Raw genomic sequence first — 21,742 nt, 5'->3', positions numbered from 1 at the left:
CTAGGGCTTCCTACTGCATTTCAAAAGGATCCCATGGGCTGTCTCAAGCCTGGAGGATGCAATTATAGAATTTGTCTTGCTCAAAGATTTGCAGAAATGTAGATCTCTCATTTTGCAGGTCTTTGGGTTCTTGCAGCTTGGTGTTTGTTACTCAGGAAGACTAGGAAATGTGTCCAGCAGTAGGCTCTAAGATTGAAACAGAAAACTTCTTGGCCTTTTTTTCTCCTCCTCCAACAACAACAACAAAAATAACAACAAACTAGTATTCATTTCATCTTTTAGATAAAGTTTTGGAAACAGCAGTCAGCAGGAAACTGATGCAAATCAGAAAGGAATGCATGATTTTAGTAGGCTGAGATGGCTATCACACATCAGTCAGGATAGCTTTGGCAAAGAACTTAGGAAATTTGGGTTTATGAAATCTATATATTTTGTACTGAAATGCTGTATCATTTCCCCTTCACCTCAAGCAAAGACCTGAGGAAAATAACTGCCATTGTCCTGGTAGCTATGGCCATGTTACTATTGAGCTCTAAGCTAGTATGATTTCTGCTGGAAAACAAAAAGGCTGACTAAAATCAACTCAGTTGCTAAGTCTTGGTTAAGAACACCAGTGAAAAAGATCTCCATAAACCAGCTGCTTTTCATATCATTACCAGTGCCATAAGACAATCCTGATTATACAACTGTGTCTCCACGGAAGCAGCTGTGAACTCGTCTGCTGCACTGACTGGCTGTGACTGCAGGCAAGTCGTTCTGTAACTCTGTGCTGAGAGAATGAATAACAAGCAAAAACATCACTGGAAAACCTTCAAGAAAATTGTTATCAGTCTATCTTGAGATTTCCTGAGGAAACAAATTCCCCATCTCTTCTCCAAGGAAGCATTTGAGACACAAACATGAGGGAAGGGAAAGATTTGATACACATGGCTGTATCATCCACACATTTCCAGACAAGGCCTGTGAAGGCTGACTTACGCTCACTGGAGACCGTGAGTATGCAGGAAAAAAATGAAGGTGAGGTCTGTGGCTTTTGAAATTAGTGCCAATGCACTGATGGTTTGCTCTAGGGACAACTGGGGCGTACCTGTCCATACTGAAGACTTCAGGGTACATGCATGAAAAGGTGCAAAGAGCTGCTAACCACAAACACGGTTTCAGACCCCACTTCTCCATTCCCATGGCTGTGGCTTTAGCAAGAGAACAAAGCTCGGCTCAGTCCCCCCAGCCAGGCACTAGAGCTGCCTCTCAGACGCTGCCCACAAAGCCCAGCGCTTGGTCGTGCTGCTTGCCCTGCAGCTCAGCCCTTGTGATGACAGTGCTTCTGAGCAGACAGCACCCCCAGCACAAACTGCCACTTCTTAAATGCTGCTCTGAATCCTGCTTGTGTACCTGAGAGAAATCGCTTGTCTGGAGAATGACTGGCTGCTGAGATAGCGTGACTCAAGTGAAAGGAAACAGAGGGGACCCAGAGAACATGAAGACAGATCACAGGGAAAAAAGCTTCAGGGAAACACATTGCAGCAAACATAAGATGCCAGTCTTACCAACACTTTATCAGACACCTGGGCCAAGCTGAGTGCCCAGGATGAAGGGCTGGGTCCTGCTGTGGCAGTGCCCCCAGCAGCCCTGCATCGTGAGGGAGCAGCTCTGGGCAGCAGCAGCGCTGCAGACTGCAGGCAGCACCCTGTGCCCACCCTGTGCCCACCGCACAGCTGGGAAGGGCCCAGTAAGGCCCAGTGCTGCGCAGCTGCTCCAGCACATATGGGCTGAGGGAGCGGGAGATGGCGGCAAGGCCGCGAGTCCCAGCCCTCTCCCAGAGCGCCGACGGGGGGGGAAGGGGGGGTTTAGAGGTGAGATGAGAAAATATCGCACCGACAAAATGAGAAGATCGGAGGAAAACCTTAACCTCACTCTGCAAGTCATAATGGCTTTGTCAAAATAAAAGTCAGAGCAAATTCTCCTCCCGCACACCTTCCCACTCTCAGAGCTGTTCAAGCACAGACATTTTCTATTAGCTGCAGACTCTGCATGCATAAGGGAGAGACTCCAGCATAATATCTGCACAATAGCACCTCCATACAAACACTGTGCCAGTAATGGGAAATTTTAATGATGTAAAGCAGCAAGGTCACACGATGTGTCCAGGCAGCCCTTGGAAAGGCGCAGTCTCTCCAGATACTATGGAGGAAAGCTCAGAATTGCTCTTGGTTCATTAGGCTTTGCCTGAGGGGTTTTCTTCCACTATTAACTACAAACAAGGTTCAGGTTCTTGTTACTCAGTTTCGTGCATGCAATGCAAAAAGGTGAAGGGGAAGGCTTAGGAAGAGCCATTTGTAAATATGCTAAGACAATTCAGAGGCATTGTTTAAATCCATCAGACATCTGTGTAGTAAGTCACCTTAAACGAGAACACTGAGAAAGCTCCGTCAATACAGCAACATCTTTTTCAGCATGGAACTTTTACATCAACATTGGCAAAGAGTCTGTGCATAAATTACGCACAGCAGAACATTTCTTTCCCTCCAGGCGCTGACACTGTGTTCCCCTGCAGCCTGCCTATCCCTCCCAGCTTTATGACCCCAATGAGATGAGCTCTCACTGTTTTTTTTCCTCGTTAGATTTTGATATTTCAAAGCATGGCCTGCTTCTCACTCCCATCTCCCTGCTCCACATTATTAATGAATTGGAAAGCAGACATCATTAGTTTTTGGAGACCATTTCTTTTAAAATTTACAGAACCCTTCATCTGAATCCCTAGAGCCAGTCTGCTGTTCTCATCTTAGAATCTTATTAGCATCATATCTCCTGGATCCTGCCATGCAAACTGCATTGCTATGCACTTTCTAGCACTTGACCCTTTTGCGGACGGAATTAATTTCCTCTTTGAAGATAGAGTAGCATGCTGTTGTGCTTGTTAAAGAACGAAAACTCAAACTAGAAGATGAGAAACAAGCAGATATTCTCAGTTAAATTGTAAGATTTTCTATAGGGGGTTGAGAAAGACTGGTCAAGAGAAATAATAGACTGATGATGCTTTAGTACCAGAAACATCTCCTAAAAGATCATGCAAATAAACTGACAATACTCACTGGGATTTTTTTTTTTTTTTTTTTTTTTTATGATGTGCTCTTTTTTTTTTCCAGCATCATTGTTTTTCTCTGTAACCTTTCACATCCTCCACCTGTTTCTGTGTGCAAAATACTGAGATTTTGGTTATTAATGTGAATACTACAAAGAACCAGAATTCGCTTCCTGCTTGGGGCAACGAAAAGGTGCTCAAGCTGTATTAAAATGCATAAACAAAAAGAGCCCTTGCAAAAAGAGGCCATTCTCTACAAGAATAAAATACCTAGCACCACGAATACACTGATACAATACAGCTAACCCCTCAAAATGCCCAACATTCCTACATGTGGAGTAAATCAGAAAATTTAACTTGCTTCTTGCTCAGTTTGCTATTTTTAGTTCCGTAGCTTTCTGTCTATTGAATAATTTTCCCTTCACAATTTTGTTTCTGATGTGCAGTTTTTAGCAGCAATGTTTACTATGACTGCTGTAGAGGAAATTCCTTAGGTTGAAGGCTTAATCCCTTCCATAAGTTCATTAGGAATATGCTAATAAAGAATTGTATAAGTCTATTTTTAAATAACTTGCAAAAGCACAAAACCGAAGAGCACAGAATGTCATAGTAAGGCCTAAGCCTTTACCACCAAAGCTACCAGACTGGACTCAGGAATCAGAAAGAGTCCTGGATAGCTCAAACACGTGGAAGCAGGCTGGGTCACCAGACCACGCTGATGGCTGGGTGGATTGCTATTTCCCATGGCTGTGCTGCGGTCCAAGTGAAAGGAGCTGGGCGGGATCCAGCTAGACTCAGCCACAGCTCCTGGGCAGTAATCCAGGAGTCCCATCAGTGTGGTGAAGTAGAAAGAAAGAAGAAAACTTTCCGAGTGCGGTGGGATCTAGAGGAAGGTCAACTTATTCATAAGACTTCTGCACATATCTACCCTGTCCACCAAAGCCAGACCAGAAGCCAACCCAAGAGATGCTCTTTGTTCTGAAGCTTGGACCTCCTTTAGCTCACACAACTGCGAAGTCTTGATAACTACATCTAGGCACAACAATGCAAAAACCTTACGTGTTTTTTCACATGCCACAGTCTGAGTAATACTGAGTGAATGAGTATCATGTTCACCACCTTATCCGTGTCCACCAACGGAGCATGAGAACTTCTGGAGAAATGTCACTCTGTGCTTTTGTTTACTACCCGTGTTCTGAAAATGTAGAGGGATGTTCATGCAGAGATCATCAGGTAAATGGCATTAACAGCAGTAGCACAAGTACCAGACAGACTGGCAGAGAGCTTATGAATACTACGATGAATGATCTGTAGCAAAAGCCATGGGCAAGAGCTAGCCATTAGTCTAGGGCTTAGTAATGCACACTTCAAGTACATTACTCACCAATCCATCAGGCAACCCGCTAAAGAACTGAGAGATTCCAGCACTTTTAAATTTGTAACGCAGTGGCTGGCAGCCTGCACTACATGCCCTAGGTTACAAGGGCATGGAGAAAGACAATTCATTTTGTGTCATAGCCAGTATTTCTTCTTCTCCTTTTCTGTGTGTACTTAAGAAATGGGCCTTCTATTACCTGCAGATTAATAGCAGAATAATCCTTTGGTGTCTCTGTTAACATCAACTACTGAGGAAGGCTTTCAAAGAATGACCAGCCCTTACGGTTTTCATTAACTGGACTAAGTGTGGAGATGTGTGTGAGAATGGATTTTGTTTCTTAATTCAAAAATACTGCCTTAAAGTAGAACAATTACAAAGTACTTTTAGAAAACTGGATGTGACAGAGTTTAGGTTGCCAGCATAATTTGGGCCTTACTGTATAAGCATGTAATATGGACTCCAATTAATGATCATACAGTGTCCTGGATTCAGACAGTCAAAAGGTGGATAACATACACAGAAAAAATAATCAGCCAGTATTTCCTTTTCCCTCACACAAAGTGTGTGTGGCTGAGCTTGTGTTTACTGCACACTTTTCAAACCTCATACAGAATACTGTTAATAATTTCCTTGGGGGAATGTCTATGATATTCATCACTACCTAAATAGGACCATTACCTAATCTCAGCACATTCATGAGGAAAGAGTTTTATCATCGACACTTCAAAAATGCAGAACGAATGCGGAAATTCAAGTATTAGATGTGTCCTCTAAATGTAAGTGCTTGAATTGAGGTGTCTACTTCTGATCTGTGAAACACTTAACAACATTACAACACTACAGCATGGACATATTTTGGTTTGTTTTCCTTCTCTGGAGTTAGTCTGGCAGGAAGGAGGAGAGGGGAGAGGACCTGACGGCATGTGCTGCTGACAACTAGCAAATGGAAATCAGGAGATGAGGAGCAAGTTGCCAGTGATAATGCAGAAAAAGGGAGAAGCTATGAAGAAAAAAAGGATCCACAACACTGGGGGATGAGAGCAGAGAGCGGGAGACAGAAAAATGGAAGAATGAATGAGAAATGAGAAAAGAACGCAAGGAAAAGCATGTAGGCGTGGCAGAACTGAAATCAAAGCCCTGTCCAAAGTAAAAACAGCATCATCTGCGTATCAGTTTAAAATGATTTAACCCAGCTGTTGCAAAATCTAGAACAAAGTCTTAATTTGGGTTCAGATTAGCTTAACTTGCTAATTAATCAATGTGCGCCTCTTTTAAATGACAATAAGAATCTTTAGACAGGATTTCTCACCACTTAAACATTTCATTTTTAAAGACAATTCAAGTGTTAAATGGAAGGATGCTTCAAAAAAAAACAAAACCAGTAAAGACAAAGAACAAAGCACAGAGAGAACAGAAAATTCTTAGTTACAGTAATACAATCAGAAAATCAAGGCTAAAACACTGCAAAAATCCAGAAGATTTCTTTCCATCTTTTTTAAAGGGTCTGTTGGCCTACAGAATGGGAGGTCTGGGCAGCTTCTATGCCCGTGACTCGGTTCCTTGCACCCACAGAGCATGCTGATATTGGCACTTTCTGGGTGTTTGCATGCACGGCTGAGAAGCATACGCACTCACACCTTCTGCTTCAATGTATACTTAGCAGCTTATGGCCTTCTTTGCGAGGCCTTAAAATATTCTAATACAGGACAATTCCAATAGGCATGTCCACATTTTGTGGGAGCAAATCCTGCAGACCTGTCTATGTTTGTTCTGCAGCTCTGTGCTGCGCTTGGCTGGCAGTGTGCAGGCGAGCTGCCAAGTAAACCTGAGCAGTGCCTGAGTGCTTGCCAAGCTGTGCCAGACACCTCGCCCTGCCCACGCTGCTCTCTTGTCTGAGTTCTGCCACCGCATTTCCTGGTCACTTCCTGTGTTTAAAACACCCATCAGTATTTCACCAATTGCTTCTGCACGTTCTCAGTGAAAGAGAAACTGAGGGTGCAAATGGCCACAATCCATCCCATATAATAATCTGCATGGATTTGCATGCTATGGAAAGAAACACCTCAGTCTTGCTTGCAGGATAGATGTGCTTCTGTTGGCTACTGCTGAAGTATGAATTCCTCCAGCCACTTCAAACCAAGGTACCTCGTTCCTACCTGTAGAGGCACAGCACTCTTGCTTCCTCCTGGTTCGAGGCTGTCACTGCCAGAGCTCCTGCCCCCCCCCTTGTTACAGCCGGGACAGCCCGCAGCTGGGCTCCTATCAGAGAAGCTCACCTGCAGCTCCAACACCACCAGTTCAGCCATGTCACGGCTGGGGAGCTGCAGTGTGCGCCGTGTGTCGTCACCTGGGTTCCTTCCAGGACTGGGCTTCCGTGCACCGATCAAGCAGCTGAGCACAGGAACAGCTACACTGAGCTCAGGGTCACCTGGGGCAGAGACTTGGCACTTCTTTTGCCTTTTTCTGATTGTGATCTGCTTACCTGAATTGAGTATTTGACCAACAAATAAGTTGCTCTTTAAGAAACAACCTGAAACCTCATTTCTTCTTGCTTGATCATTTGCCCTGATGAGGTTGAAGTAAAAAAATAAATCAACCCACTGTTGAAAAAGTACAATGGTAACCTGAATGTGGCCTTGGTGACTGAGTCAGGTCTTGAGCAGCTACAGAGAAAGTGTGTGAGAGCCAGGTTCTGCAGTAGGGCTTTTCTCTGCCCTTTGGCTTATGCACACAACAGAACACAGACTTAAGTCTTTGGTCTTTTCTTGAAGCAGACCAGCCTGGGATCTTCAGAGAACAGCCTACTATCGTCAGACACAAGACTCTCTTGACTGAACCTGTTTGAAATGTTCAGCACATTGCCATCTTGAGGAAAACTTTAGTCCTGCCTCACCATACTGATCTGGCAGAAAGCTGAATCCAGGCTGCAAGACACCGACTATGGAGATGCCCATGCGTCCTGGAGCACCAATACCAGGGCTGCAGTTGTCCCTGCAGAAGTTAGATCATTGCAGCTTACTTTGATCCGAGCTGTGGTCTTCAAAGCACCAAAGATGCCACTGGCTTTTTTGTCTCTCTTCAACGAGACACTCAGCTGCCTGCAGCTTGTGCCCCACATTCTGAGACCAGAGAATAAGAAATGAATTTAACACATGGGCTGCATGTTGGAAATACGAGTCAAAGCAATAGTCATGCCTCCGTGTTATAGTATATTAATGTTTGCAGTGTGCAAATTGGACCCAGAGATGTAATTTCCGCCTTTAAAATTTATTCTGTTTCTCTGTTGTCCCTTGCACTTTCTACTTGCTCTCAAACAAGGGAGTCAAAACTTTAAAAATGACTCGAGGTATCAGTAAAGATAGAATTACGGAAAAAGCAGACCTGGTATTGTAGAGGACCGTTCCCTAATCAGCCACAGGGTTATGCAGGTTTCCTCCGCTGTGGCAGAAATGAGAAGGGAAGGGCACACAACAAGGAAGCAGGAACGGTAAGGATTCACCTTGAAGGCTTTCATGCGCATGAACTCACACACACACAGAACAAAAGCAACTCTGCTGTGCCTATGGGGAACTCTCACCCTCAGGCTAACCCTAAAGCAAGCATTAACCTACTTATTGCACCTCTAGGCAATTTGCTGGGTGAGGAAGCTGACTATTTGGGGAGGAAGGCGAGCAGATTTCAGATATTCTCAGCACAATATCCCCGTCTGCTGCTGAAGTACAGCCCAGTGAAGGCCTGGTCTGGATCGCCTGTATCAGGTCTGTTCTGCCCACCTCTCATGTGAGGCAGAGGACAGGGATGTGACCACCTGCCCCGCACACGAAGCATCCTCAGACTGAAAGAGCAGCACGCTGCCTGTTACGTGGGAGAAGCGCCAAGGGTTCTGCTGTGGAGCTCAGGCTCACTCAGGCTTTGCTGGTCAAGCAGCATTTGTCCTTTCTTAAGATTTACGCTGTGCCTCTGAACTCAGAAAACCTGCCATTGGCCTGATTGTCGCTTTGCATCTTCAGGAACTGCCATTAGTGCTTCCATGCAGACAGACGACTCCAGATTCAGTAGGTATTGCTGTCAGTTTTAGCATCAGTCATCATGCTGCTGCCCTTGAAACACACATAGATGGATGCTGGAGCAGATCGTCCCTGTCGTCGGTCTGGGGACAGCACCATGATCAGTCAAAGGCAGTGACAGAGAACACCAAACCACTGAGCTGGCAAGGGAAGTAAGTGCGCTGAAACAGGGCACCAGGACAGACAAAACATGTGAAAGATTGACAGATAGCATCTGGCCCTGGGCAAGCAGGAGCCAGGGCACGATGTGAGCAGGAAATAGGGTGGGCAGGCAGGTGAGAAAGGGGAGGGCACCAGCTGAGAGCAAGTCCCCAGACTACAGCAGGAATGCATAACTAAGCTAAGGCTGGCCTTCCCTGGGAGCCTTCAGCAGTGCTTGTGGCACTGATAGCCAGCAGTGTTTATGTACTTTGCACTTGAGATTCTGTGTTTAGAAAAGGAACACCAGGTTCCAAGAAAGACAAACCACAAATAATTCCAACTAAGAGTATAATCCTACTCAATCTGCTCCTTCGGTTACTCAAACATAATGTAAATACTCAGTTGAATTTTATTCCTCTAAGATATTTAACCATTTCATTGCCAACCAGAGTTACGTCTAAACACACAGACCAGTTCCAGCGATCATGGCCTGACAAAGGTTGTAAACAGCACCTTCTGATGTTCAGGACCCTAACATCCGTCTGAACACTGAGAAAGATCCTGATGTTGCTGTCAGACTTCAGCACCTTGCCTTGTTTCTCTCATGATGCCATTCATGTAAAATTTCCTGTGTCTGCAGTGCATAGACAGTAACTACTTGTAGCACCTTTGATATTTTTAATCATGCTGTACGGTGTCATCCTGCTGAAAGTTTGTCTCCATTTAAACCCAGGCACAGTGCCCTGGCTGCCATCCTCGTTTCATCTAGGCCAGGAACAAAAGAACTGCATGTTACAGCCTGTCTGTCTGATCATGTTTTGTTGTACATATTTTCTCCGTCCTACAAGTGATCAGCTTGCTTCCATTTAAAGCCCACAGTCAGCTTTAATCTACTTAGCTGGGATTAATGAGAGATTTGTTAAAGATTTAAAGATTTTACACACTTTGCTGACAACTGTTGCTATCTACAAACATTGGGCAATAAGCCCCATGCAGACAAACTGTTCTTAAAGTCAGGCACATCCATCAGGTGTGCCCAGGCTGGCAGAGCAACGCTGATGGCTGACTCCTGTTGTTGGCAGACAGGTGCCATTGTGGAACTGTTCAGAACGCAGTGCTCAGACCTCTGCCTGCACCTCATCCTTCCTGTGAAAAAGTGGACAAAGCTGGGATGAAGCTGGCAACTCAGAACATGGGCTACTACGTTGTCTCAAGTTGTCATGGAACTAAAGAAGTGCAGCTGTGGAAAATGAGAAGCGTGTCCAATGCAGAAAGGTAGAGAACTGTCACTGAAGTCTCCTCCCATTAACAAATATGCAGTAAAGAACATTGAATCTTTGCTTAGACTTGGCCTTCTGCAGACAAGACTAGTATTGCAGTCTCTTCCCTTATGATGAGTCTAAAGTATACAAGTCAAGAGGAAAGTGATGAGTTGGGCTGTTAAGTGGAGAACTGTGTACCACTCATCCAACTGTTACTTTCAGCGCAGATGTAAGAGCAGATAATTTAGAAACCCATGGTTAGAGATACGTATTCACCACATCCTTCATCTTTACTCTGGAAACGTGTTCCTCCACAACTAGCTGAGTTTTGCACCAGTGCCAACAATAACCATTATTGTAAAGTAAAAGTGTGGTTTTAATTATCATGATGCTGATGTACTTGTATAAATAAATCCCTCTTAATGAAGAATAGACGCCTTTGATGCAGACTCCAGAAGCATTGCACTCATATTTATGTGCTAAAAAACAAATTGCCTAAATGATGCCATGTCAGGAACACGTTTTGAGAGCAAAATAGATGCCATTTCACCGTCAGTTTGGATCGGTGTAACAGATGGCATAAGTCTATCAAGGTACAGAAAGCAGGACCTATAGAGAAAGGCCAGTAAAATTCAGTGAAAGCTGCAGTGAAAGGGAGTCCTTCAAGTGCAGCAGGTGGAGAACCAGAGACTAAGTACTGGAAGGCACAGGAAGAAAACAAGAGTTTGTCAGGTGCAATCTGTTCAGCTGGCAAAAATCACCACCTCTCCTCACAATGCACCCTACCCCTGCTGCCCCCACAGACACTCCAGGTATTCCTGATGGCCTTGAGCCAGTGCTTTGCTCCAAGCCAGTCTCAGCTACCCCGCTAATTGCAGCAGTGTGAACCAATGCTTCTTCAATGCAAGGGAAAGGAACCAAAGTGCAGCAGCCATAAGCAAAACACGCTTTGAAGTCTAGATGCGCTGCTGCCTCTCACTTTGCATGTCAGGATAGAAGACGTGCCAGTTTTGCCCTCTCTGTACCTAGTGCTGAGGCTCCTTTTGTATCCCCACACCAGGAATCCCACAGTTGCAGATAAGCACACAGTTTATGAAATCATTTCATTATACTGGAGAAGTTCATTATGACACACACTGTTGGAGTCATGACCTGTACTCTCCAGGCATACATATCTATTATATAAACCATACAGAAACACACCTTGTGTTGAAACAGATTGCAAATGAGACATGCGTCAGTTTAGATGGTAACTAAGACACACAAGCACTTTGAAACCAGAGAGATAAGCATGTGTGTTTTTTACGACTGAAATGCACATTCTCAGGAAAATCAAATCACACTTCTTTGCCCACAAGTCGTTCCAGGGGCCTTCCAGAGCTGGGACTCACAACTGAGGACAACCTGCCACGGAGCTGCCCCAGCCCCACGGCTCACCCTCTGCACCGTGACCCCACAAAGATGTCCCTGTTCGGACAGCCCTGACCCACATGCACCAAGGATTTGCCGCAGCTGCAGTCACAGTGGGGCTTTCCACGTGCAAGTGTTATTATTGACCCTCTCCCTGTGCAGATGGCTCAGAGCAGCAGCATCTCCGTATGAAGCGACAGCCTACCTGTGTTCTCCTGATGCTCCTGAGATCTCCAAATATGCAGAACGAACATAAACCAGACCGGTCTTGGCACCTGACCTGCATTTCCAGCGAGTTCCAGAGACCTTTTCAGTGCTGAAATAGCCTGCTCAGGGCTGGAAGCTCGAGGTCACTCTCCAGGGGCACTGCCAGCCCTGCACAGACCTTGCTGCTCTTTGCAGGGTCTTGATGGGTCTCTCACCACAGGTTGCGGTGCATTATGGACGAGCAGCAGTTCCACTGTGCTGTGGGAAGCAAACACCTACAATCACTCCCTGCACGCTGCGTCCATGGAGCCAGCATGCCTGAAATGCACAGCCTCCCTGCCGGAAAGTGCCAGAGTGCCCAGACAGATGCAGAGATGGAGCAGACTGCTCAGAGCTGCGTGGCTTTAGAGTCCTGGTACAGCAAGTGGGTCCATCGCCTCCTGGAGAAGTTCAGGGCGAGCGGGTCCAGGCTTGGCAGAGGGAGAAACAGAGAAGAAAACAAGGGGGACAGTGTGGAAGGGCGGGCTGGCTTCTCAGTAAGGAGCATTTCAGCTGCAGATCTTAAGGAAGACTTTGAAAAGAAAGCGCAGAGCCCTCCTGGCAGGGCAGCTAGCCCAGCTGCCCTCCCCACGTCTCACTTTTTATAAATTCTGGGAAACACTTTTAGACAGACACTGGCACTCATAAATTATACAACTCATTTGCATATTCCAGTCATGAGACATTATGCAAATGTGACCTGATTTGCATAATGGATTCCTCTTGTCGCTTCACTTGCTTCATGCTTTTAAAAAACAAAATGAAATAAAATGAAAGCACAAGAAGGTGGAAGCAATGAGTTCCCAGCCCCACCGCGTCTCCTCCCAACCGCACCGTCATTCACCAGCAGAGATCGGGGCAAGGGAGAGCGAAAGTGAAAAAACAAAGCCCTCACATGGTGGATTTCGCCTGTAATTACGACCGTCTAACTTTCCCCTGGTTGAGATTCTTCACCCCAAGTGACATATTGGAGCCAATTGAGGAAACAGAAAATGCCCCAGAAAACAGCACAGGTAGAAAAGGGCAGCGTTCCCCAGGCTCCCCGCCCCAGCACCTCCAGCTCACGCAAACGGGAGCCCTGCCATGCGGCCGAGCTGCCCTCCTGCTGCCCCTCCAGCAAAGCCCGTGAGGCCATCGAGCGCAGAGGGGAGGGAGCATTGGGACTGTTTGTCGCAAAACACGACGGTGACATCTTGGGAAGGATGAGACGGGCGCACATCAGCTTCCCTCCGCCGTGCTCCAAAGACAGAGCCTCTGCAGCCACCCAGCTCTGCTGCGGGCGCATCCCTGCCCCCCTGCACCGCACGAGCAGCAGCGCCGTGCCAGGCGGCTGTACCCTGTGGGAAAAGTTAACTGTAATTCTTCAGCTTTTAAAATCAATTAACCCGTGTGTTAATTAACGTCAAGTCGACGGGAGGAGGAGGAGGAGGGGAGAGAGGGAGGGAGGAGGGAAGAAAAAAAAGCTGCAAGGGCGGATGGCAGAAGAGTTGGCACAGTGCCATCCATTCAGTGGCAACGCCACAGTTCCGTGTGATAACGGCAGCGGGTATATGTTACGGGGGCCCTGTGCGCGGGCCAGACAGTGCGGTAACGCTAAGGGAGATTATCCAGACCCCCAGGAGCAAGCGGCGCGCAGCGAGCGGAGGCGCGAGTGCCAGGATTACAGACGAGGCTCTCCGCCGCCAGCCCTGCCTCGGACGCGCTCGGCTATGGGCACAGCGCGCCGGCTTCCAGCACGTTTCCCCTCGAACGTCATTCTGCCGCAGTGGAGCCAGCACAACGGATGCTTTCACACCCCGCGAGACAAAGGCCGTCGTCTCCGCCATGACACCGCGCCGCTCCACGCCGAGGCCGGCATCTTGGAGGCTTCAAAAATAAAGGGAAAACGGCAACGCGGACAATAAGAACGGCAAAAGAAAAAAGCTCGGCAGCAACCCCCTCGTGCCCGTTCTCCGTGCCAGGGGCAACGTGGGCATCTGTCGCAGCAGAAGGCGTTTGTGAGGGTTTTTTTTTTTTTTTCTCTCTTTTTTTTCGCAAGCTGTTGATGTGTTTGCCATTCAGGTTCATTTACAATTAACTCCAAAAAAAGCCCCACCACACCCAGCCCGGGCAACAACAAACAAAAGGGAGCAGCGACAATCCAGAGAGAAGTGCCATCTGAGGCTGCACCAACGCGGGCGACGGACGGTGCCATTTGGACAAGCTGAGGGAGAGGTGCCAGCCCTGCAGCTCGGGAGGGACCCGAGAGAGGAGCACGAAGGTCTCCAAACAACACGCCGAGGGAAGGAAGGAATACCGCTCTCATAGGGCAGGATGACAGCTGCACACAGCCTCTGCTGGGAGGAGAGGGAATGTTTGTAGATAGCGAGATGCCTGTGTATGCACATACACACACATAGAGCAGTGTGCGTATGGACGCACACACACATACACACACAGTGCCTCAGATCACTGCAGATGGACGTGTGAGTGTGTGTGTGTGTGCAGAGATGTGTGTGTGCTGCATGCACACATACATGTGCGGGGATATGTATTTGGGTGCATGCGTGTAATATACGTACACACAGATGTGAGGAGATGTTCGTTTGTGTGCTTGGGAGAGACACAGTCACACACACACACACACATATACACGCATGCACACAATGTGAGCATACATCCCACTTTTTGACCTAGGTATACACAGAAGACAAAATAAAAATCATACTCCAGCAGCAAGCAGGCAGTCAGAGATTTATCTACATTCACTGCTATCACCAGGGAGATGAATGGGGCCGATCTGAAGCCCTTTGCAAGATCCACTATAGGAGTGAAGGAGGAGGAGGGATGCCACACAGACATGCACAAACTTGAAGACAGAGAGATTTGGAAGGTGCTACTTGTGAAACCCAGGTGGCACTCCGGAGGGTGAGCGAGGGAAAGAGCCGCACACACTCCGCAGGGGCCGGAGGGCTTTTGGAAGAGGGCGTCAAGGGACAGCTGGCTACTTACGTTGTGTTGTCTGCGCTGCTGAGGATCCTGCAAGGTGTTCTGTTGGCACCGGGCGCTGAGCCAGGGAAGGGCACTGGAAACAAAAGGGAGAGACAAAAAATAAAGTCACACAGCGGGAATATTAATTGCCTCTCTTGCGGATTTTACAAAACACGCAAAATGTTTTCTTTTTGCTGTTTTTTTTTTTTTTTTTTTTTTGGTGGATTGGCGCGGTTCCCCTCTGCGTGGAAAATACTAGCATGGGATTTACTGCCCAGCTACAGGGCTCGGGATTAACAGCGCTGGCATCTTTTGGGCATATTTTTTCTGTTAATGAATGAGCTTTCGCTGTTAATGAGGAATAATCGTTTGGCTAATGAGCTTTGAAACATTAAGAGAAAAGAGGTTTTTTTTCCCGTTAATCGCCCTGGTGCGACCGCATGGATGGATTACAAAAGACAGCAGTAGGAATGCAGTACAAAGGGGGGGAAACGTCTCCTGGAGTGGGATAAATGCAGAGATGGGTGATGCGTCCCCGCATCTCTCCTTCCTTCCCTTCCCTCTCTCTGCCAACTGCTATGGGTTTCCATAACTCCGCAATCAAAGTGGATGTTCGGGAAAGATTATTATAGTCAAACAGCGGAGTGTCGGCTGTTAATGTCTCCAGTGTTTAATCATCATACAGTAGAATGGTTTTATGCATATTTCATTTGCATATCATTAAACTGCGTTAGCGCGGGACGTTCAGAGCTGGAGAGGTACAAAGTTGGGGGGAGAGAGAGAGCAAGAAAGAGACAGAGGGAGGAAGGTCCCTGTGATGCCTATCTTCAAAAGCAGGGACTTTTTCCATGGTCTGTCTTCTGCTTTTCCTAAAATCATGGTGACTCGGAAACCTTTGAAGTTGGATATAACCTTGGATTCTTCTAATTTCAGCAGAGTGATGTATTAGAAAGGGATAAACGATGCTGCGTTAGACATTTAAAGGAATATAAGCTCCAGTGGAATGGAAATAGGAGCTCTTTGGGGAACGGACTGGCAGAGCCAGCTGCGGCTTCGACAAACACCACACTTCTTGGTTAATACTAGTAAAGGATACCAGAGTAAAACAAAAGAAATGAAGACAGCATATACATTAAGATGGGAATTATATTTCTCTTTCTCTTGCTTTTCTGTTTCTTTTAGAAGATAAAAAGAAGGATGGAACCAGCGGTAATTTACACATTAATTAGCAAGCAGTTGCTTCTTGTGTTTGTTTTTCTTCTCTCTTTATTTTGGAGAGGAGCGTTGTCACCGCCGAAGAGATTAATCAATTATTTGGTAGCTCAGATCCTTCTCCACTGGCACCAACTGGGACGAGGTGGTGGTGGTTGCGGGGGGAGGAACACAGTGGGCTCTTTGTAGATCTTATACATGCACAACATATTAATTGGGGTCTTTATAAAGCTCCCTCAATAGACTGTTTCTTTCGTGGTAAAACAGCAGCTGGTTCGCCACTGTTGGCGACTCTTCAAATATCATTTTTGCTGGGGGCATTTCTATCGCTGTTTGTTGTTTTGCTTTATTTTCTTTCCCAATGGAGGGGGGCTGCACACACGATGCTACTGCTGCCCGCTGGTTTTGAATGGCAGACAGACAGACAATATCGATATCGAGACGATCTCTTGAGCTGAATGCTGAACTTTGCTTCAAAATGAAATGCTGTTTTATATTTAAATTTTCCTCCTCCCTCCCCCATGTTTCTTCTCCTCCAAGTCTTTGTCTCGGGTATGAATATTCAGATGAGCCGTGATGTGATTACACTGTACAATTACTTTCGTCCATGGTAGTAGCTAAGGCACTGAGGAAAGACAGAGCCTGACAAGCTCAGAGCTCATTTGGGGTTTGTTTTCTCTATTTTTGCCCATCTCTGTAGCGCTGTGGCACATGCAGATGTCGCTGTTGTTCTTTATAATTCTTTATAATGATATGCGAAAGCATAACGACCCCATTTGGGTGCACAGCATCAACAATATATTACTGGGGGGGGCAATCCTGACTGAAGGAATGTCCACATAAATTATTTTTATTTAAATCAGTTGCAGGAGGTGGTGGTGAAGCAGATGAAGTCACATGAATACATGCATAATGTTAATACGCAGAAAGGTTATTGCCAAGGAGAAGAGTGTTTTCTGCACAGCGCTTGGGACAAACAGGCTCATTAGGGAATAGCACAGCCCACTGCGTGATTTACTTATTTATCATTACTCATACTTAAGCTGGGGCACCAGGAACGCTCGCTGCCTGGAGACTCTTGAGGACCAGGAGCTCGGTGCCTACACCCTTCCCTGCTTCCATTCAGAAATTTCTGTGATATACACGGTGGGAGGGGGACAGGAAAAGAGAAATCGGAGGGAGAATGTGTTAAGTGCCACGCTTCAGTAACAAAGGAGGAGCCCAATGACAGCCTTGCGGGTGGAGTGACAACACGGCAGCGCGTGTTGCCGTTCAGATGCTGTTGCTGGCTCATGGCAGGCTTCTGTGCACTGCTCCAGGGACAGTAGCAGTGATGCAGTGCCCATGCCCTGCCCTGCTGCTCCACGTTCTCAGAGGAACTGTCCTCTCCTCCCATCCTGTGGGCACACGTAGATGTGGCCAGTAACTAGAAACACTGCTGAGCAGATCCCCAGCTGCCAGACTGGGGTGGTTTCTCTGTCTCTTAATAGTATCTGACAAGGATATGGTAGGAGTATCGGTTCAAAGCAGGCTGCAGAGTCCTGAGCAAACAGCTACCGGGTCTTCAGGCAGGCTCTATCACTCAGGGAGTACCAAGAGCCTTGAACAGAAGGAGAAGGCTCTCATCTAAGGACGAATGGGCAGAGGATGCGGCAGCCCATAGCGAAGGGAGACTGCTGCCCAATACCGCTTGAAGATTCGTAACTATGATCTCATCTATTAGTTCTCTGAATCAAGTTCCTTCCTGCATCTCTACAGATGCGTTTGTAATGCACACGCACACACCCCTCTGTAAAGCCACCTGGGAATCTGAGCACGAGGCAAGTCTGCCAGCTCCGATCAAAAATATGACGCCAGTACCACCTCTAGGCAAGAATCCTAAATCCAGCCTCTCTATGCTCACAGTTGAAAAAGTGCAAAAATTCAAGGCACAAGGGAAAGTCTGAGCATCAGCCTGACTTAGGGTTAGATATGAGTATCCTGTCTGTGGCCACACAACACTCTTGAAGGCCCTGCTGAGACACGTTACCATCCTGACAAAATGCAACTGGTATGGCAGCCAGCCAGGCCTCAGAGAGCAGCCCAGAAACGGTCTGCTGCAAGGCACTGAGCTGCTGCCATGAGCCGCAGTGACCCGTGCAGATCAGCTCCGCACCACCCACCCATACCAATGGCTTTCTGACCCCAGCGCGGTGGATCTCATCAGCCACTCCTTATATAGATTATCTCCATTATGTAGCAGGAAGGAGCCTACAGATGGGAAAAGAAGCATAGGTTGTACCATATAAGCAACATGTGTGAAGCAGAGTGGTGATGCAGCTTGCAGCAAGAGCAGTGATACTCTGAGATGCCCACACTGCTCTGCATTCACTACCAACGATGCTCTCACACAGCTTCTGCTGGGCTGTTCTGGCCGTGCAGGCTGCTGCTGCTCTTCAACGCGCACAGCTGTGAAATACGGCTACTGCTGTCCCAAACTGCTCCTGATTGCAAATCTGTGACTGCTGTGAAGTGCATCTCCCCATGGAGACTTCAGAAAGGGGTAGCTGTTACAGTGCCACAGGAACCATTGCTCTGCTTGTCATTGTACCGAGCACCCTGAAAAAACTGCTATTTAGAAAAGGAAATTCAAGAATTTATGAAACATACTGATATTCAAAAAGAAAGAAAAAAAGATTGTTTTGCAAATAGTAGCACTGCTGAAGAGAGGAAAGAAGTGCATCATTCATCTGATATTACATATAAACAGTTTATTAAAGAATTAAATATTTATAGACTATAAAGCAAGCAGGGCGATGAGTCGCAAACAGCTTGCTGAGAAGTATGTTATAAACAATGAGTCTGTCAGCGACTACTAAAGTATGGAGAACACAAATGTTTCGTGAGCCACCAGGCCAGCTATCAATCCCCAGAGCTGAGGGGCTGCAAGAGCCACCGAGGTTCCTGCTGCAGTGCAAGCCTGGAGCCAGCACAGGAGGGACAAAGTCTGAGGAGAGATGTGGAGCACAAAACATGCTGAGCACTCGTGGGAACGCACGTGATTCAATGCCTCAGAGAGATTTAATTTTTCACATTATTTTAAACACAGTTCTATTAATAGGAAATGCGGGAATTTTGGAGTTCAAGGCACTTCCCTCTTCAGTTTTTCTCTGCATCTACTCTTCCAACAAAACTGCAGTCTGTGATTCAGACTGAAATTCCTCTCTGCACAAAGCTCTTTCCTTCCCTCGCAGACATAAAAGGTGCAGATACTTCAGGCACCAGCTTTCCTGCACTGAGTGATGGCAGACACCTCACATTTATAAAGGCTTTTTAAGAGGAAGAAATAGTTTATAGCCTGGAAAGACAGGAATCCCCTTATTATTATTATTATTATCTATTTATTTATTTATTTTAAGAAGAAACTGACAAGAGTGCACTTCATGCAATTTGAGGATATCCCTCGTTTCTCAATAGCATACAGACATTGGTGATATTAATTTGGGGAACAATGCTGCTTTATTACTAGTGGAGACATAATTAAAGTCTCTTCGGATTATTTTTATTTTTCTGGGTCCAGTCCAAGGCCTAGAAATTATTTCTAATGTAGGACGAGCTGACACCTTTGGTCTTTTCAAGGCTGATTCCAATAGCAGTTCTCACAGTTTCAAGGCTGGTAAGATGGCTGAAGCTCCCAAGTGGTCTCAGCATTTGTGACCCTTTAGAATTTACTCTCTTTGCAAGCCAGCAGGATTTAGACCTGCTTCAAAAATCTGTCACCACAAATCCCACTCCTCTGACAGTCACTGTCCTGAATGTCATTCTCCAAGGCTGCAAGCCAAAGTGTTGTCTGCTGAGACAACGAGGGGAGAATCCATACAGAGAAGGGAGACAGAATGTAACTGCTGCCTCCTTGCCCCCAAATGCAGTCCCACTGAAGAACCATACTAAATTAACACAGGAGTATGCAGGCTGAGAACCAACTGGGCTTGGAGAGGACAGATTCCGTTTACGTTATAGAAAGAGACTTCATTTTGCCAGCTGTTCTTTCTGTTTTTAGATAAGGTTGTAGATTTTAATCCTCTGAAACATAAGTTACATCTTTTTACTGTTAAAAAACAGTAATTATTCAAGTTTATTTGCCTGGGAAGGTACATCAGACAAAATTTTAGTTTAAAGAGCAACCTTTGCTGTTGTGTGTGGAAATAACTACAGCATGGTTTGGATCTCAGCAGACCTTTAGGCTGACAAAGGAGGTATACAGAAAAGCACAGTCCAATCAAAGGCACAAAACCCATTAGTTCCAGATGGCTCGTTTGCAACGGTCCCTCTCTGGAGAGCACAGAGCCTATTATCTTCAGGGATCCCTACAGGCTGTGGTACCTTCCAGAGAGCACCGTCACCAGTCTGATGGAGGAATCAGCCCGCTCCATCTGTCCCAGCTGTCCTGTGCTGGTGGGGCCCTTCCTATCTTCCCCAGCTTCACCAGTTACAGAGCATGGCAAGAAATCCTTAAGTGTGTGCTCAAACTACAACAAGACCAGCTGAGCTGGTAAATGAAAACTCCATTCTACGTTCTCCTTTCTCCTTGCAATCCGGCTCTCATCTCTCTCCATACCAGCCTACCATGACATCACTTACCCCCGAGTTTTCTTAACCTCAATGATTTTAGCTACTGTTACTCTGTCGCTCTCCTTACCCACAATTCTAAAACCATGGAACACACTTGGCTTACACGGATCAAGGAGCTTGCCTCCCTTCCATAGACAAGTCTGTTAGCAGGATACAGAGGTCTGTTCCTGTTCCATCCTCATCTCTTTTGCTGAAGAGTACAGTACAGTGCTCTTCTCCAACTAGCTCAACTTCCACCTGAGCATTTTGGTGGATTTTGAGTTGATTGAAAAACAAGCACTGTTGAATGAAAGCTCCTTTCTTCCACTTACTTGCTGTGGCCATGTAACTCCCAAAGGCTGTGGAGTCGCAGGAGAAAACTGCTCTGGGACAACGGTTAGAGAACGGACAACCTCTGAAATGCAAAGCTTTCTCAAATGTCTTCAGGATTAAAGGCACTGTCTAGTCTCAAGTAGCATGAAGTGCATTACCAAAGGCTCAGCGGACCAGCTGGGTCACATCTCCATGAAAACATGTACTTTGTTGTCCAGTATCTGACATACATCACTCGGAATATGAACATATTTCAGTAGACAACAAATTGTCTCAAAACACATTATCTCCCATTCTACAGCTCTGAAAGTACCTTATCCCCTGTTCTCATGGATTCGAGTATCAAATGCAGAAAATATACAGACGCTTCATATATTTTGTTATATATGTTCCCTATGTACATCAAGAGGGCTTTATTTTACTTTAATGGACTCCGTTAAGGAATATCCGTCACTCCAGAAGTCTTGGAGTGAGGCTACTGCTGAGCACATTCCTTTTGCCTGCCCTGCCAGATATATGGCTACAGGATGCTCTTGAAGCACCTGGCACGTGTCCCACAGAATCATTGCCTCCCAGCAGAGCACACAGAAGTAAATGTTCCTTTGCTAACGTGAAGTATGGCTGTCATGTTGCCTGTTGGTTTTAACACTGCAATCTTTGCTCACTGAGAACAGTTTGAGTCCACCCTGCAGTCCCTGCATCCCAAAGCATTCTAAACATCCTGCCCCCTTCATCAAACGTCAGGCTGAGGTTTTACCATGGCTTTAATCTAATCTGTCTGGATAACAACCAAGGACGGGAAGAGGGATGTCCTGCCTTCCTCCAGCATTGGCATTCCTGCCATCTCCCACATGGCATTACCACATGCTAGTTCTCACCCAGATACCTCACTGATGTAGCTGGTGTGCAGCGCTGGTACCAGGATAAAGGAGCTGAAAGATCATAAGTTAAAGGCTAGGAAGGGAAGATGACAGGGTTGGAACTTCTGCTTTAAACATGGGAGGTTGTCTATTTTAAAACAATAGATATTTATTTACTTTAATTTTAACAA

At 46.3% G+C, this 21,742-nt stretch overlaps 1 protein-coding gene across 2 annotated transcripts in view; it reads right to left on the bottom strand.

Moving 5' to 3' along the window:
* The window catches only part of LOC146543515 (uncharacterized), a 51,603-nt gene that overhangs the window by 9,072 nt on the left and 20,789 nt on the right, over positions 1–21,742 (bottom strand). The window contains exons 2-3 of one of the 2 annotated variants that reach the window (XM_085235258.1): positions 14,574–14,650; positions 11,546–13,452 (exon numbers count right to left, since the gene is read on the bottom strand). In XM_085235258.1, the coding sequence (XP_085091384.1) occupies positions 13,140–13,452; positions 14,574–14,650 (390 nt within the window). In that variant the 3' untranslated portion in view covers positions 11,546–13,139. The remainder of the gene's footprint in view (positions 1–11,545; positions 13,453–14,573; positions 14,651–21,742) is intronic. The other variant, XM_085235257.1, reaches the window with a different exon arrangement.

The sequence above is a fragment of the Meleagris gallopavo genome, chromosome 13 (assembly GCF_905368555.1).
Source record: "Meleagris gallopavo chromosome 13, MGAL_WU_HG_1.1, whole genome shotgun sequence".
Taxonomy (NCBI): Eukaryota; Metazoa; Chordata; class Aves; order Galliformes; family Phasianidae; genus Meleagris; species Meleagris gallopavo.
Note: the sequence above shows the minus strand (reverse complement) of the source record. Positions and strands in the feature narration are given on the sequence as shown.